General features: G+C 44.0%; 1 protein-coding gene across 4 annotated transcripts in view; it reads left to right on the top strand.

The window, feature by feature from the left end:
• Nucleotides 1–16,562, top strand: part of EVL (Enah/Vasp-like) — a 222,810-nt gene that overhangs the window by 184,957 nt on the left and 21,291 nt on the right. For all 4 annotated transcript variants that reach the window (XM_030558771.1, XM_030558772.1, XM_030558769.1 and 1 more), the window contains exons 4-6: nt 6,607–6,670; nt 12,035–12,099; nt 16,303–16,532. In XM_030558771.1, the coding sequence (XP_030414631.1) occupies nt 6,607–6,670; nt 12,035–12,099; nt 16,303–16,532 (359 nt within the window). The remainder of the gene's footprint in view (nt 1–6,606; nt 6,671–12,034; nt 12,100–16,302; nt 16,533–16,562) is intronic.

The raw sequence follows: 16,562 nt of genomic DNA, 5'->3' as shown, positions 1-16,562 counted from the left end.
AATCAAGACAGGCTAATCAGGGCACCTGGGTTTAAAAAGGAGCTCACTCCAGTCAGGCGGGGAGAGCCAGTGCATGTGAGGAGCTGGGAGGAAGAGGCGCAAGGAGCTGAGAATAAGAGGGTGTGCTGCTGGAGGAGTGCAAGCGTTATCAGACACCAGGAGGAAGGTCCTGTGATGAGGATAAAGAAGGTGTTTGAAGGAGGCCATGGGGAAGTAGCCCAGGGAGCTGTAGCTGTCATGCAGCTGTTACAGGAGGCACTATAGACAGCTGCAATCCACAGGGCCCTGGGCTGGAACCCGGAGTAGAGGGTGGGCCCGGATTCCCCCCAAACCTCCCAACTCCTGATCAAACACAGGCGAAGTTGACCCAATAAGCGCAGGACCCACCAAGGTAGAGGAGGAACTTTGTTACAACTGGTGTCATTAGTGGGGTATTTGGTGTGCACAGCGTGGCGGAAGAAGGACGGTGATTTAAAAAAAAGAGAGAGGGTTAATTTTTTTTGTCACCACAATGGATGACATAGTGTGGGCACTGATACAAGCCACAGTGGCCCAGCAGGAGCCTACCCATGTCCAGGCAGCCACCCAGCAAGAAGCAGTGCGGCTGCAGCAAGAGACTAATCGCCTGCTGATGGACCAAGCTGCTCAAGACTGAGCTATGTTGCGGGAACTGGTAAACCAGGTAAAGATCCTTACAGAGCTGAACCGTGGCCATGATGGGACGCAGCTCATACGGGCCAGCTATTGGCTGCAGAAAATGACACGGGATGATGATGCAGAGGCATGCCTTCTGGCCTTTGAGAGGACAGCCCTACGGGAGGCCTGGCCTCGAGATCAGTGGTCTGGCATCCTTGCCCCATTCCTGTGTGGCAAGGCCCAGAAGGCCTACCATGATCTGCCTGAAGAGGCTGCAGCAGACTACTCTCAGCTGAAGGCAGAGATCCTGGCCAGATCTGGAGTAACGACCACAGTGTGGGCCCAGCGGTATCATGTGTGGAGGTACCAGGAAGACAAAACCCTGCAGTCCCAATTGTATGACCTCATCCATCTCACACAAAAGTGGTTGCAAACAGCGTCCCGGAGTCCGGAAGAGATACATCGACCAGTACATGAGGGCACTGGCACCAGATCTCCGCAGATGGGTAGGCCAGAACGATCCATCCACCTATGATGAGATGATCACGCTGGTAGAAAGACGCATGACAGCCAGGGAATTGACCCAACTACCCAAGGAAAGCCCCTTTCGTAGCAAACACCAACCCCAGCGCTGGAAGGTGGGACAGCCAAACCCCTGGGGAGTCCTAGGTGGAGGAAGAAGGGGGCTGAAAACCAGCAGAGATTCCAAAAGGAAGGGATTGGCCTGAGTAGGGGGAACCCTGGGACTAACCCCCCTAGCCCACATGATAGGAGAATAATTAGAAACAGTTATAGATGTTATGCATGTGGGGAGTGGGGACGCATAGCAGCACAGTGTCCCAGCACCAAGGAGCCTATGCAATGCAACTTGAGGGATTGGGAGGTCCCATGTGCCCTTATCCCCCTTGCGGGCGTCGCATTAGCCCCGCATAACTACACCAGGCTGGTGAAGATAAATGGAGCAGAGACTACAGCACTTGTGGACTTGAGGAGTGCTATCACCCTTATATCGGGTAAACTGGTCAAAAGTAGCCAGCTGCTGCAAGCCAAACGCGTAGCAGTGACGTGTGTGCATGGGGCCATGAGCCATTACCCCACCATCCCAGTGGAGATAGAGGTTCAGGGGAACCCCATTAAGGTGACAGTGGGCGTAGTTCCTAAACTCCCATATCCTATAGTTATTGGGAGGGACTATCCAGGGTTTGATAAGTTACCCCTCCCGGAGAGGCTGGAGACAGCTGGAGACCCTGTTGGCAGTGACTCATCATTGGGGGAATGTCAACCCCCAATGTTTTCTGAGTTTTCTCAGGATCTATTCTCAGCCCCCCAAAAGGCCTGGAAGACAAAAAAAGAAAGGAAGGCCACGAAGGCTTTGGGAACCCGGATCCTGACCCAGGGCCAGAAGACCGTGCTAGTAGGCAGATGGACACGAGCAGCCATCAGAGAAACTACCAACACGGAAGGTGAGCCAGAGGCTGGCCCCAGCTATGATGGTGACGAGCCATTGGAAGAAGCAGAAGCCGGCCCCTGGGAGCTCAGGCAGGTTAGTCCTGGGAGAGAGACTTTCGGATGGGACCAGGCAGAGGACCCTAGATATGATAACGTCAGGAAAGAGGTGGCTGAGATAGATGGGATACCAGTGGAGGGGAAGGTCCGGGGTCCAGGACCCTGCTTTATAGTGAAGAAAGATCTCCTGTACCGTGAGGTGCAAATGCAGGAGCAGGAGATACATCAACTTCTGGTGCCACGAAAACATCAAAAAGCCATATTGAGCCTCGCCCACGGTCAGGAGGTTCTTCTGGCCAGGAGTACATGAAGATGTCAGGCAATACTGCACCTCTCGTTCAGAGTGTCAGCTACATAGGCCTCGCCCACACTTACAGGCCCCTTTGATACCTCTTCCAATAATAAAGATACCATTTGAACGCATAGCCATGGATCTGATTGGACCCCTAGAGAAGACAGCTCGGGGCCACCAACATGTGCTGGTTGTATTAGACTATGCAGCCCGATACCCAGAAGCCATCCCCCTACGCAACACAGCTTCCAAGACAATAGCTAAGGAGCTAGTACAGATCTTTTCCCGGTTGGACTACCCAAGGAGATACTGACTGATCAAGGGATACCTTTCGTATCCAAGTTAATGAAAGATCTCTGTTCATTGCTCCATGTACAAGCCCTGCGGACCTCTGTATACCACCCACAAACAGATGGTCTTGTAGAAAGTTTCAATAGGACCTTCAAGACCATGATCAGGAAAGTGATGAGCCAGGAAGGGAAAGACTGGGATACCCTATTGCCTTACCTCATGTTCGCCATCCAGGAAGTTCCATAAGCCTCCACAGGTTTCTCTCCATTCAAACTACTATATGGGCACCACCGCCGAGGCATATTGGATATAGCCAGAGAAGCCTGGGAAGAGGAGCCAAATCCTGGAAAGAACATAGTTGAGCATGTACTACAGATGAGGAATCGGATAGCCCGAGTTATACCCATTGTATGGGAACACTTTGGAAAAAGCACAGGAGACCCAACGGATCCATTATAACCACCAAGCAAAGCTTCAACGGTTCCAACCAGGGGATTGAGTAATGGTTCTGGTGCCCACAGCAGAAAGCAAGCTGTTGGCCCAGTGGCAGGGACCCTATGAAGTGATTGAAGCCGTGGGAGAGGTAAACTATAAGGTGCAGCAGCCAGGTCGCAGGGAACCGGAGCAAATTTACCACATCAATCTTCTAAGACCTTGGCATGATCGAGAGGCATGCTTAGTCACCCAGGAGACCCTTCCCCAGGAGGATAACTTACATGAGCAAGTGAAGATATCACCTGACTTGATGCCAATCCAAAAATTCGAGGCAGCCGACATGATTAATCGCAACCGAGATGTGTTCTCTACAAAACCAGGGCGGACGACTGAGACCTATCACCACATCCACACGATCCCCAGAGCCAAGGTAACACTGAGACCCTACCGAATCCCAGCAGTCAAAAGAGAAGAAATCAAGGCCAACGTAAAGAAAATGTTAGAATTAGGCATTATTGAAGAATCCTACAGTCAGTGGTGCAGTCCAGTCATTCTAGTGCCCAAACCTGATGGTACCACGAGATTCTGTAATGACTTTCACCGACTGAATGAAGTATCCCAATTTGATACATACCCCATACTACGCATCGACAAACTGGTTGACCGACTGGGTAGTACCTGATTCTTGACTACACTGGATCTGACAAAAGGGTATTGGCAGATTCCCCTGACCAAAGAAGCTAAAGAAAAGACAGCGTTCTCCACCCCAGACGAGCTATTCCAGTACACTATCCTCCCTTTTGGGTTACATGGGGCCCCAGCCACATTCCAGCACCTCGTGGATAAGCTGCTGTGCCCCCGTACTAGTTATGCAGCTGCATACCTAGATGATGGTCATCATCCATACGCCAGACTGGGGAACCCACTTGGAGAAAGTTGAGGCAGTACTACGCACCTTAAGGCGGGCTGGCCTTACCGCTAATCCCGCTAAATGCACCATAGGACTAGCAGAGGCTAGGTACCTGGGATATATTGTAGGAAGGGGTATAGTGAAGCCTCAAACTAATAAGCTAGAGGCGATTCAAAACTGGCCCCGGCCGACCCGAAAAAAGCAGATCCGTGCTTTCCTAGGCGTGGTAGGCTACTACCGACGTTTTATTCCCCACTTCGCCAGTAGGGCAAGTCCTCTAACGGACCTAGTGAAGGCCCAAGGTCCAGACATGGTGAAGTGTACCAACGCAGCAGAGGGGACATTTTTAGACCTTCAGACAGCGCTCTGTAATGACCCCATACTCATAGCCCCGGACTTTACCAAGGAGTTTATTTTACAGATAGATGCTTCTGAGGTGGGGTTGGGGGTGGTTCTGTCACAAATGATTGGCAAAGAAGAATACCCAATCCTCTACCTAAGCAGAAAGCTGCTCCCAAGAGAACAGAAGTATGCAGTAGTCAAGAGAGAATGCCTTGATGTCAAATGGGCCACGGAGACACTGCATTATTACCTCTTACGCAGGCAATTTACTCTTGTGACAGACCATGCACCCCTCCACTGGATGCAGAGAAATAAGGAAAAGAATGCAGGGGTCACCGGGTGGTTCTTATCCCTCCAACCATTCCAGTTCCACATACGGCACAGGGCTGGATGCCACCACAGCAATGCTGATGGTCTTTCACGAGTACACTGCCTGGCCTCCCAAGTTGCCCAACCCTATAGTGTTGAGCAGAGAGGGGGGGGATATATGTACAGATGGCTACGGTAAAGTACTGAGGAACAGGTATGTTAGCCCCAGGCTATACAAATCCCTAGTACCATGGTAACCAAATGGCAGTTGCTCCAGGTTAATCAAGGCACCTGGGGCCAGTTAAGATCTTTCTAGAAGGCAGTGGAGATAGCTACATTGATTAGAACACCTGCAGCCAATCAAGGCAGGCTAATCAGGGCACCTGGGCTGGAACCCGGAATAGAGGGCAGGACCGGGTTCCCCCTAAACCTCCCAACTCCTGATCAGACACAGGAGAAGTTGACCCAGACTATGGGGAAGATCACTGAGGTGAGCAAATCTGCCAATAAGCGCAGGACCCACTAAGGTAGAGGAGGAACTTTGTCACTATATATATAATAAACTGATCGTAAACATTTTGTTCCGACTGTCTTGGAGGATAACTCAGAAAAAGCTGAACCTTTACATTTGAACTTTTACAAGCCCATAGTCCATAATGATTCTGTGCATTAGGCACTTTATGCCAAGTTATTTCAAAATGTTCCCTCTAAGGAGACTTCCCGGAGCATTTAATAGCTTTCTGTAATCACCCATTGATTACAATGGGGCCAGTATTTCACCCATAGAATTCAATAGAGCATATATTATTAATAATTATGTTTGTTTATTTTTATTCCTCTCAGAAAATAGCATATAAACACCAGTGAACTTAGTAAAGATGTCCAAGAAGCAGACTGAACTGCTGGGACCAAATGCAGAGATGTGACCTAGATTGGGATATAAGTTAAATGTTGGTAAATCAGCATATTTGAGTGAGGATTTAACTTAGCGTAACTCCTTCTGGGAAAGTGGACAGTCAGGATTGGAGAAGGAAAAGCAAGGCCTATGACAGACCTGCATTATCTTACATAGTCTCACATCCTCCTGGTTGTTGCTTTTTCCTGCTTTAGCACTGCCGTTCTGCCAGCTTTGTATTTCAGAGGCACCCACTTACATTCACTCACACTGACCTGTGCAGTTACCAATATGGAATTTACACTACTGTTTACATCACCTCCTAAATTTGTCCACTGATTTATAGAAATCAGTGAGTGCTGTTGAGGTAGCTTTTATGAATGGTGGGCATAAGAGAACAGTGAAGTGAAGCTAAGCAGCCCTCTGAGGGCAAAGAGCTCTCTCTGATCCATGCTGTCGATCTCTTGTCCTTTGATATCTATCACCCTTCTGTACTCGTTCTGCATACTGGATATCCGTGGAAGTTCCATACATAGAACTTGCGCAGTGTATGCAGCAAAGGATAGGTTGAAAACAGCCTGATCCAACTAGGCCTGGTTTAAATGCTGTAGAAACTAAAACTGTGCAGCCTGGTAGGATGGTTGACAGTTGTACCACATTATCCTTTCAAATGTTGCAGGTCTGCAGATCTAGCCCAATTACATTATTATCTCCAATGCCTATGAATTACTTGATAGATCTGTTCCAACGTGCTGATATTTGGCCAGTTTCTCTCAATGGAATGGAAGTGATTTACTACACCTGCTCAGCACCTGACTCAGTGTATGTTAAAATGAATAAAGGGTAGAAAACTTGCACCTTGAATCTTTGTGCTGATCTCTCTTAGTATGTGTGCGCAAGGAATCTGTGGACAGTGCTGTGTTTCAGAAATGGTAGCAATGTTGTCACTGCATTTGCTTTGCTAATTATAATTTGTTGTATTTTACATAGGTCCAACTATCCAGCGCCAGGTTCAGAATGGACCCTCTCCGGATGAAATGGAAGTGCAGAGAAGGTAAGAAATAAATTTTGAAAAGAATTATTAGATTCAAATGATTTTATATTTTAATTATACTAATTATGGCCCCAATCATGCAGTTGTAGTCCGTGGGGCTCTGCCATGGCAGAGAGGTCTGCTTTTGTATATCCATTTGCAAAATCTGGCCCTGATTTGGTCACATTCAGGTTGATTGTACCTGTAATTGGTCAGACTTAGCACTCTGTAGTGTCCCACAGTTATTCTTTTATTTGTTAAGGGTTTATCAAAAAAAATTGAAATGAGGAAATATCTTCTGGTTCCAGCACACAAATTGAACGCTGCATATCTCCAATGGGCAGAGTCCCCATTGTCCCATGTACACCCTGGATTCCCAAACAGAACCATTCCTGACTCCACAATAGTGGGGCATCTGTGTGTGGGATTTATGTGTACACATACACATGCATTCACACACATCAAAGGAGAAACCTTCTACTGGCTCATTATTATACTTAAAAATCACTAGCCAAACTGCTTTAACCAGCACTTGGCCCCCTTAGTAATGATCATTTCATACTCTGAATATCATTATTCTGAAAATACTTGGTGAGTACAAACTACTTTTGTAGTTCACTATTTTAGTGAATTAACATGATTTTATATTTTTTGTGCAATCAGTGCATAGAAAGCAGGACACCTTTGCTAGCAGATGCCATTTTTCCATATTTAACTTTTTAGTTGTTTTATACAGCTAAATTCTGGCATGATTCTGGCTTATATACAATGAATTTTAGTTACTAACTAGTAAAGAGCTCAAACCCCAGTATTTTTTTTAAATAAAAGGCAAGAATAAGATATACTGCTATCCAGAGATACAGATAACACCAGTTTTAAAGAAATCTGCATCACGTTTTAGTGTGCTTTTTTCTTAAGCTTAATAAGAGAGCTTTATATGGTTCTGTATTGGATCAGTTCTTAGCAGTAGCAGATCATATTGCATCGTGCCCATGCCATTGGCAGTATGCGTTCCTGGTGATGAATTTGACCCTTTGTGTCTGGTGCCTCCAAATAAGAGTCCTGATCTAGATGACTATCTTGACTTATAGGCCATTGTTGTTTTCTGCCTCCTATACTGCCTTGTCTCTGACTGTATGCCAGTCTGCATACTGACATCCAAAAGAAATTACGCTTAGGTTGCATTTTGTTGCATATATCACCCACAGCCAAACTGTAACGCTAATTTTTGATGTGACATGCGGATTCAGCCAGAAGTCCTCCTGGGGAATTAGGAAATGCACAATGGAGCAGGAGCACCCCCTTCCTGTTCATACTGGGCTAACTCTGCTGACCAGAGTGAAAAGTCAGGACTGTGTTCTTCTCCTCATTCCACCAATTTTGTAGAGGCTGACACTGTGGCTAGCAGTGCCTGTGCTCCCCAGTTAGACCATGGGCAGGTGGACAAGAGGAGAAGGCTGTCTGTCACATCTCCCCAGCCCTCATGCAGGCGTGCAGTCTGTTCCATACAATGAACACCACTAAGTAGGCTTGCAGTTACATTCTGCCATAATATAGGTGACAAAGAATGATTGGGTCAGATCTTCAGCTGGTGTACGCTGGAGCACTGAAGTCAGTGGAGCTACCCCGATATTCACCAGCAGAGGACAGAACTCTAAGAATTTAGGGAAAGGGTTATTGCCAAGATGTTATTTTTAAATTAGAAGGGTGCAAAAATTTCTTTAAACAAGTGGGCCAGATTCATTGCTGCTCTCCACTAAGCACAAGTAGTACAATTTTGCCTGGTTCTTGCAACATTCTGCCTGGTCCTTACATAGATTTGCCATGTGGGGGATGTGGCCCATAGAAAAGACTTCAGATTTAATAAATTGTTTCCACATCAATATTAAAGGATAGAGGGAGAGACTGTTTCCTTCAAGATTGTCAAGATTTATTTTTGGGACTGTTCGACTATCAGAAAGTTCATAGAGGAGACTCCCTGATGTGCACCAGTATGCTGGTGGTGGTTCAGAGAGATGCAGGGAATATGAGTGTTTTCTGCAGTGCTTTGTATGAAATATGCCATGCACAATAAGAGCCTAATCCTGTTCTTATTGAAGGCTATGTCTGCACTGCAGACATATGCCAGCATAGCCATGCTGGCCAGCGATGGGAAGAGGTATGTGATCCCTGTGCTGGCAGAAATCCCTATTGTAGATGCAGCTGTACAAACAAAACTGCACTTTTAGTGGTATAACCCTGTTGTGTTTGTTGCAGGGGTGTTTTTACTTTAACTGTACAGAGCATAGCTTTGCTGATATAGCTGCATCCACACTAGGCACACTTTGCCAGCATAGTACAGCTGTATTCCTATACCAGTAAAGAGCTCATTGTATAGGTATGGTGCAAGTCAATGGGAGTGGATGGGTGCTCAGAACTGTTGAAAATGAAGCCACAAATGTAGGTGCCTAAATAAAGATTTAGGAGCCTAGACCTGGTCTACACTTAAGTTTTACCAGCATAATTATGTCAGTATGGGATGTGTTTTTTTAACCAACATAGTTATACTGATAAAAGTCCTAGTGCAGTTATTGAACTAGTATTGGCTGTGCCAGTAGATGGACTTTTATAAGTGTGTCTACACTAGGGGAGCGTTCCTGCTTCGACTATGCCAGCATGGTGAGAGCAGCCAAAGGCCTAACTATAGGTGTGTCCGTTTTGAAAATCTGATCCTAAACTTTCATGTGGGCAGGAAAATGAAGATGAGAAAAACAACATTTGTTTAAAAGACGTTATTTGACTGTTTTAAACACAACATATATTAAAGTCACAGGGCCCAATCTGGCTACTCCTGTTCATACTGAGTAGTACCATACTTGTATCAGTAGCGCTTAATATGTACATAAGGCCCTCTCCTGCAAATCTTTACTCACATAAATAATCTTTCCTTAGTTCCATTGATATAAATGTGACAATTTGTGTGTGTAAGGTCTGCTCACATAAATAAATGTTTGTAGGATTGAGCCCTTAACACATGTAGGGTACAGCTGGCCAGAGACAGCCAGGGCCAGCCTGAAATTCAAGTGTCTGCACAGGGTCCCTCCCTTGGGAGTATATTCAGACTTGCAGTTCCCAGCTGGGCCAAGCTCCCCTCCAGCATAGGAACAGTGAGGGAGAGAACTTTCTGCTAGATTTTTCACTTCAGCCCAGCACTGGGACCGCAGTGGAACATGCAACACACTGCCCGGACTCCAGCTCTTAGAGTATAATTTCCATGTGCCCTTACTGGTCTTCCAAAAATTGCACCATTCCATTCTCTTTCATGTGTATACATGTATATACACCCTGTAAAATATATACGCACACACATCCTGTGACTTTATATGGAGGAGTTACATGCCAGTTTCTGTTGTGAATCTAGTACAAGATTGATCACTGCATAATGAATAATCCTAATTATGGATGGGCCAATCCATTGCTTTTGAATTGAAGCCTAAAATATAGGAATGTCTATCATGCAAATTAAAGCATTTAACTTTATTTGTACATGCCCTAATGTAATTTTTCTGGACATGTCTGTTACATATAGTAAAAATCATAAGTTCCACAGTAAATCAAATATATATGCATTTTAAAATACAATGCATATAAAATATAACAAAGAAAACCTATTTAAAGCTGCCACTGATGAATTAATATGCATAGGCAGAGCTAGTAGCACCCACTATAGTTAAGGTTACTTTGATTGTACATAGAATGAAGCTGGGGGTCCTGTGGAAAATATATTGTGTGATTATATAATTATAGACAGTATCATAATGCATATACACAAGAGGACCAAATTAAGTGCTTTTGACTTTTGAGTGCCTGACTTTGCAAATGTAACATTCTTTTCTGTGTGTAATAATATAAATATAATTTCAAATTATGGAAGGAGTCACATCTAAGTGTTGTTGAAATATATAGTTCATATCCATGTAGATTCTAAAATAGATAACTGTTACTCTAGTTTTAGCTGTTTGGCTTTTTAATTAACCAAAGAAAGGTCAGAGATTATATCAATTATAGTGAACAATATTTCTTCAGGATTGTTAGTGTGAAAGAGAGGACCTCTAGTGGGAAATTTAGGGAAGTGCATGTCTCAGTAAAATGGAGATATTTTTGGACTGCTCTGTTAAACCATTGATACTATTCTAATAGGTTGCTTTGTATTATGTATTCCCAACGAAGGGCCCAATCCTGAAAACCTTTACATGTGAAATTATTGAAATTAACACTTTGCTCATGATCATAAGGCTATTAAAAACTCGTCAGAGTAATTTTGTGGTCATTGCTTATTGAGACAATCAAGAAATATTGATCCTCTTGACCTCAGCAGTAACTGAGGACAAAATTTGGCTCATGGTATTTAAAGTATCACATGATCATTCTGATAACCAAGTGTCCAATAGGGGGGCACTCTGCAAAACTCTATGGTTGTGATAAAGGAATTTTGTTCACCTGCAAAACTCTATGGTTGTGATAAAGGAATTTTGTTTTATACAGCTGTGTGAAGCAGCTGGCTATGTACAATCAATCACTGAACACAAATCACGTTTCTTTACATTCTTATCGGTATATTGCCATTCCCTATGCCCCATATCAGCACAATATTTAAGCATGTGCTTAATTTAAATGTGTTAGGTATCCCATTGACTTTAGTGGAACTCAGCTGCTTCAAGTTAAGAATATGCTTAAGAGCTGTGCTGGATTGGGATCCGAGACACTGCAGTATTCTCTTACTTTAAGTTCATTGGCTATTCCACATTTGAATATTCATTATAGCAGAGGTCGGCAACCTTTCAGAAGTGGTGTGCCGAGTCTTCATTTATTCACTCTAATTTAAGATTTCGCGTGCCAGTCATACATTTTAATGTTTTTAGAAGGTCTCTTTCTATAAGTCTATAATATATAACTAAACTATTGTTGTATGTAAATTAAATAAGATTTTTAAAATGTTTTAAAAGCTTCACTTAAAATTAAATTAAAATGCAGAGCCCCCCGGGCAGTGTGAGTGCCACTGAAAATCAGCTCACATGCCGCCTTCGACGTGCGTGCCATAGGTTGCCTACCCCTGCATTATAGTATTATCACATAAATTACAAGCTTCTGGTGCAAGTATTTGCAGTATGCTCTAAGTGCAGGGTCTTGCTCTGATCTCGCTTTCTCTGGTTTAAATCAAGAGAGATGCCACTAAATGAGATCAGAACTCACCTCAGCCCTTTCGGTCTAGCCCTTATTTCTATAGTGGGCTGATTAATGCTCCCCAGATGCAAACTCTAGGGCTTGGGCCCATCTCAGTTTATAGAACATTTTCTAAAAAGAGTAAAAAATAAAACCGGACTGTTTTAAAAACCATTGTTTTAGGCAAGTGATGGAGCAGCAGCAGCAACAGCGCCAGGAATCTCTGGAAAGAAGAACCTCTACCACAGGCATGTATCAAACAATGCAATGCAATGTATCTGTGAGCAATGCGAACATGTTCCTCTCCCTTCCTGTCTCCTCTAGTTGTTGGTGGTTGTCATGTGTTACTACAGAAATAACTGGCCTGCTAAATATAGCTATAATCATTATGGGATTTCAAAGCATTTTCAGTTAGAGACTTAAACTAATAAATTGGAACATGGCTGCATTTTTTCCACAGATTTGACTGAAGTTTAAGGTCCAAACTTCAGAGCTCACAACGCAACTCAGATGGGACATGTAAAGATGAATTTAAGCAAAGCTTTGTGCTCTTCCAGTCCCATGCTAGCTATGAGATCGGCCTAAGACTGAGCAGTGTAAAGGCTGCTCTAAATTATGCTGTTTTCCACAGTGCCAAGAGGGTGGTGTTGCTGGGGTGCAGAAAAGGCCTAGCCACACTTTCTACACGGCCACAGGGAGAGTGGGTGGCATAGGAATCACTCTACTGGCTCTGGGGTGCTATAGGATCCCCCTACCCAGAGATCAGCTGTCTGTGCCTGGCTCTTCCAGCTTTCCACAAGGTGTACAGAAGAGAATCTGACTGTAAGAGTTTATTAGTTGGGGTAATAAGGTGAAAGGCTTGTGTAAGTTTAGTGAGAAAGTATTTACGGAGCGGATCGCAAATATTTTCTAGTATATTAGCAATCTGATAAGTGGTGTGGTGGGAAGAGAAGTTTCTGGCTGCTAAATCTGGCTTTTGATTCTGTGAAAAAATATGTGCAAACGAAGCCAGAATTTTGTGTGAATCTGGGGGGTAAGATTAGGTTTTTGTTCAGCTTTTTTTTTTTTTAATTTAAAAGCAGCTCAGTTGTGTCCACAGAAAATGTCACCTGTGGCAGTCATACAGATTAATGCTTGGTGGATTTGAACTCCTAATTTGGGTGCACACAACTGTGTGCCATTTTGTGTCAGTTAAAAAAAATGAAACTCTTGACTCTGCTTCCATGAGGAACCTTTACCTAAGCGTGATCTGTGAGGTAGTGAAGTTTCCAGCTGAGCACCCTGTTGCATGTATGGAGGCATCTCTGTGCTGTACACAACCTGTGTGCCTGTCTTTATGTTCAAAGTGTCACTTGCCGCTGTCCTTGGAACAAAGGTAATGTGTGTAATTCTGATTCAAGATGGTTTGTGGGGTTAGAAGAAACTTTACAAACATCAAAGCAAAAACTCTAGCCTATGCTGTATGTGTCACTGCTTTGAACTAAAGGAAGGAACAGTTCTCGATTGCTGCGGTCATCTGGACATTACTAAAATTGTGACTGCACCATCCTTTTTTATTTATTATTTTCTGCTTTCATTTACTTTTTAATTCCTTGTCTCCTAACCACTCTGCCTTGTTTTCATTCCTTGCTGTATGCCCATTTTATTCTTTTCACTTTTCTTTTCTGTTCTTTTAGTTTCTACCCTTCAGATAAAAGTGTCTTCTTCCCCCTCCCACTGCCAGTCTCCTCCTCCTGACTACAGTAACTACAGTGCTGCTACTTCCACTGGTGCTGCCCCGCCACCGCCATCTTATGCCAACGTTATCTCTTCAGCATCTGCCATCCCCGAGTCCAGTAGTAAAACCTCTTTCAAATCCTCTAACAGAGCCAGAGGATTCCCACAGCTTCGTCACAGACATTCTGCCTCTGAGCTCTCGCCCTCCCTGTGTTCCTTCTCCTCTCCAATGTGGCCAAACCACAGGACTGTAACACACAGCATCAAACAGATCTCTTTGTCCCCACCGCCTGAGCCTCCTTCCCATTTTCCATTCGCACCTCACCAGCTTGTTAGACGTTCCTCTCTTTCACACTCTCTTCAATCTTCCTCTTCTCCTGTAACAACTACATCCCCCGTGCAGAAGGGTTTTGTCCTGCAGCCGCATATTCCAGAGGTCCTTCCTGTGATTCCTGTCCAGAATGGCAGAATCAGGGGATCTACAAATATAACAGTCCAAGAAGCCTCTGCAAATGTACCTCAGATAGGCCTGAATGGCCAACCCGAAGAACCTCTAGCCACAGAAATTCCTTTAAATTCCTCTAGAACCCAGGTAAAAAGCATGGATGGGTCTTTCTTCTCATACTTAGAAACTGTACCCATCTCTCAGCTACCAGTTATAACCAGCCCTGCTGGTTCCTTTATCAAGGCTTCTTTTCAGTCCTCCCAACCTTCACCTCATCCTCCAAAGCAATTGTACCAGGCCATGTCATACTTTGTTTCATTACCTCCCGCTTATGCTGCTGTATCTGAGGTGAATTTGTCCAAGAAGACCCCTCCTTTCATGACTTCATCAACCATTTCCCACTTGAGTAAGTACTTGTTTTGAATTAGTTATAACCATTAAAAGAGCTTTAGATTTGACCTGATTGTTCATAAAGCCCAGTTTGCTCTCCCCCAGGACAATATGTGGGAAAAACTCTTGAGTAATCAAAGACTAATACTACTGCACCAGATAATTCAGACAAGTAGGGAAAAAGTATGGAAGGTTAGTGCTATAACTTGTGGTGGATTTGACACAAAACCTCATATCTAAATGCTCCAATCTTTGGGGAGAGAATGTTTTTAAAGTCTGAGGCCAGATCTGCTCTCGAAACTTTTGAAAGTGTAGTAATGACAGTTAAGGGCGTAATATTTTTAACGTTTTTTCTACTAATGAAAGGCCTAGTATAGATGCAGAAAAAGTGATCTTGCCAGTGTGGCTTGTTTCATTTGGGGAACTAGTATAAGCTAGACCTGCAAAAGCACTCTTTCAGCCATATAAGTTGCATCTAAACTAGAAGGGTTTGCCAGGACAGCTGAACCAGCCAACCCTTTCTAGTGTAGACTAGCCCTGCGTGTGGATCTATATTTTGCATATGCCTGTATTGGTAACATGCCTGGATTAGAGCAGCTCTGTGTTGTGCCTGTTCAAAATCCAGATCAGGTTTTGCAAGTTGGACCCATCTTTCTGTATAACCATACTGTGTTTAAATGGATGTGCCTAGAGAACTTAGGAAACATTTGTATATTTCTTCCACTGACAAATTTCCTGCTCCAGATATTTCAACTGCTTCTGTTGGGTCAGACCCTCAAGTGGTGTAGGTCACTATATATCCATTTTCTTCAACATACTTACTTCGTTGGTGTAAACTGGAATATCTTGCCCATTATTTTTGAGTGAGATCAATTTATAATCTAAATTATTTTTCAGCCAGGCCTGAGCCTGGCTTCTAATTTTGTGGGTGTAGATTTGCACCTATAATTCACTGTGTTCTCAGTGAATTGCCAGCTATCTCATTTATGGGCCCAAATAGGTAGGGAAATAACTGATGTGCTGCTAATAACACCCACAGTTCATTGCAGGAGCAGCATTGTGAGCGTGGTTATTAGCAGGAGTAATGTTGTGCCAATAACGTTAGAAGTTATCTCTGACCACAATAATGGGTGACGTTATTAAAAAAAACAAAGCTCAATAGATAGAAAATCAGGCCATATTGTCTGACTATCATTCCAAATTTTACCTCTAAACCAATTAAAAAACCCTCTCTCAAATTAATGTTTGTTGCACAATTGATTTTGTAACTGAATAGCAACAGAAGCCTTTGATGAGATGGAGTAATTCTGGGTAACATACCTTTGATGGAATACTCATTCTGTTGTCCCATTATAAATAGGAGAAATATACCAGAGGCATTAACCTATTCTAATCCGTCCATTGAAGGACGCTGCTACGCGGTTGGTAAAATTGAACACGTGCCCCTTAATTTTCAAAGGCTGACATAGGATTTAGCCACACAAATTTCATTAAATGGAAGTTGTTTGAAAATGTATAGCAAAAGCCCAGGATTTTATTTGAAAAGTGGGCGTTGACAGAGTTAGTTGATGACATTTATTTATCTGCATCTGAAAAGTTTAAATGAAGAAGAGAGATTCCAACCATAAACCAGAAATCTCTGTGTTGAGATAGAACAATAGCCTGACCAGAGGAAGGAATAGGTGGTGGTTACATGTTATAGGGATTTTGCATAAGGACACAGGTGCTGATGATAACTAAAAAGCAGATATTGTACCATTGACATACTCATCAAGTATCATTCTTCTGATTGTATGTCATTAGACCTTCATTCACCCAACTGTCAATGACATGAGAACAGGTTGTATGTGAGATGGGGTAGAATGTTCTTTATTTTTATTTAAACTTCTGTATTTTGCAGGTCCTGTCCTTCCACCTGGTCATCCTTCCACTGCTGCCACAATCCCTGCTTCGTCCAGTGGGCCCCCACCTCCGCCACCCCCGCCAGTACCTCCTCCGCCTTCAGGAGCAGCACCACCTCCCCCACCTCCACTGCCGGCAGGTGGAGGACACGGGGGAAGCACTGACGATGGGTCGATGTCAGGACTAGCAGCAGCTCTGGCTGGTGCCAAACTCAGGAGAGTACAACGGGTAAGGATTGTGGCACTGGGGTTTTCACAC

The sequence above is a fragment of the Gopherus evgoodei genome, chromosome 4, assembly GCF_007399415.2.
Source record: "Gopherus evgoodei ecotype Sinaloan lineage chromosome 4, rGopEvg1_v1.p, whole genome shotgun sequence".
Lineage (NCBI taxonomy): Eukaryota > Metazoa > Chordata > Testudines > Testudinidae > Gopherus > Gopherus evgoodei.
Note: the sequence above shows the minus strand (reverse complement) of the source record. Positions and strands in the feature narration are given on the sequence as shown.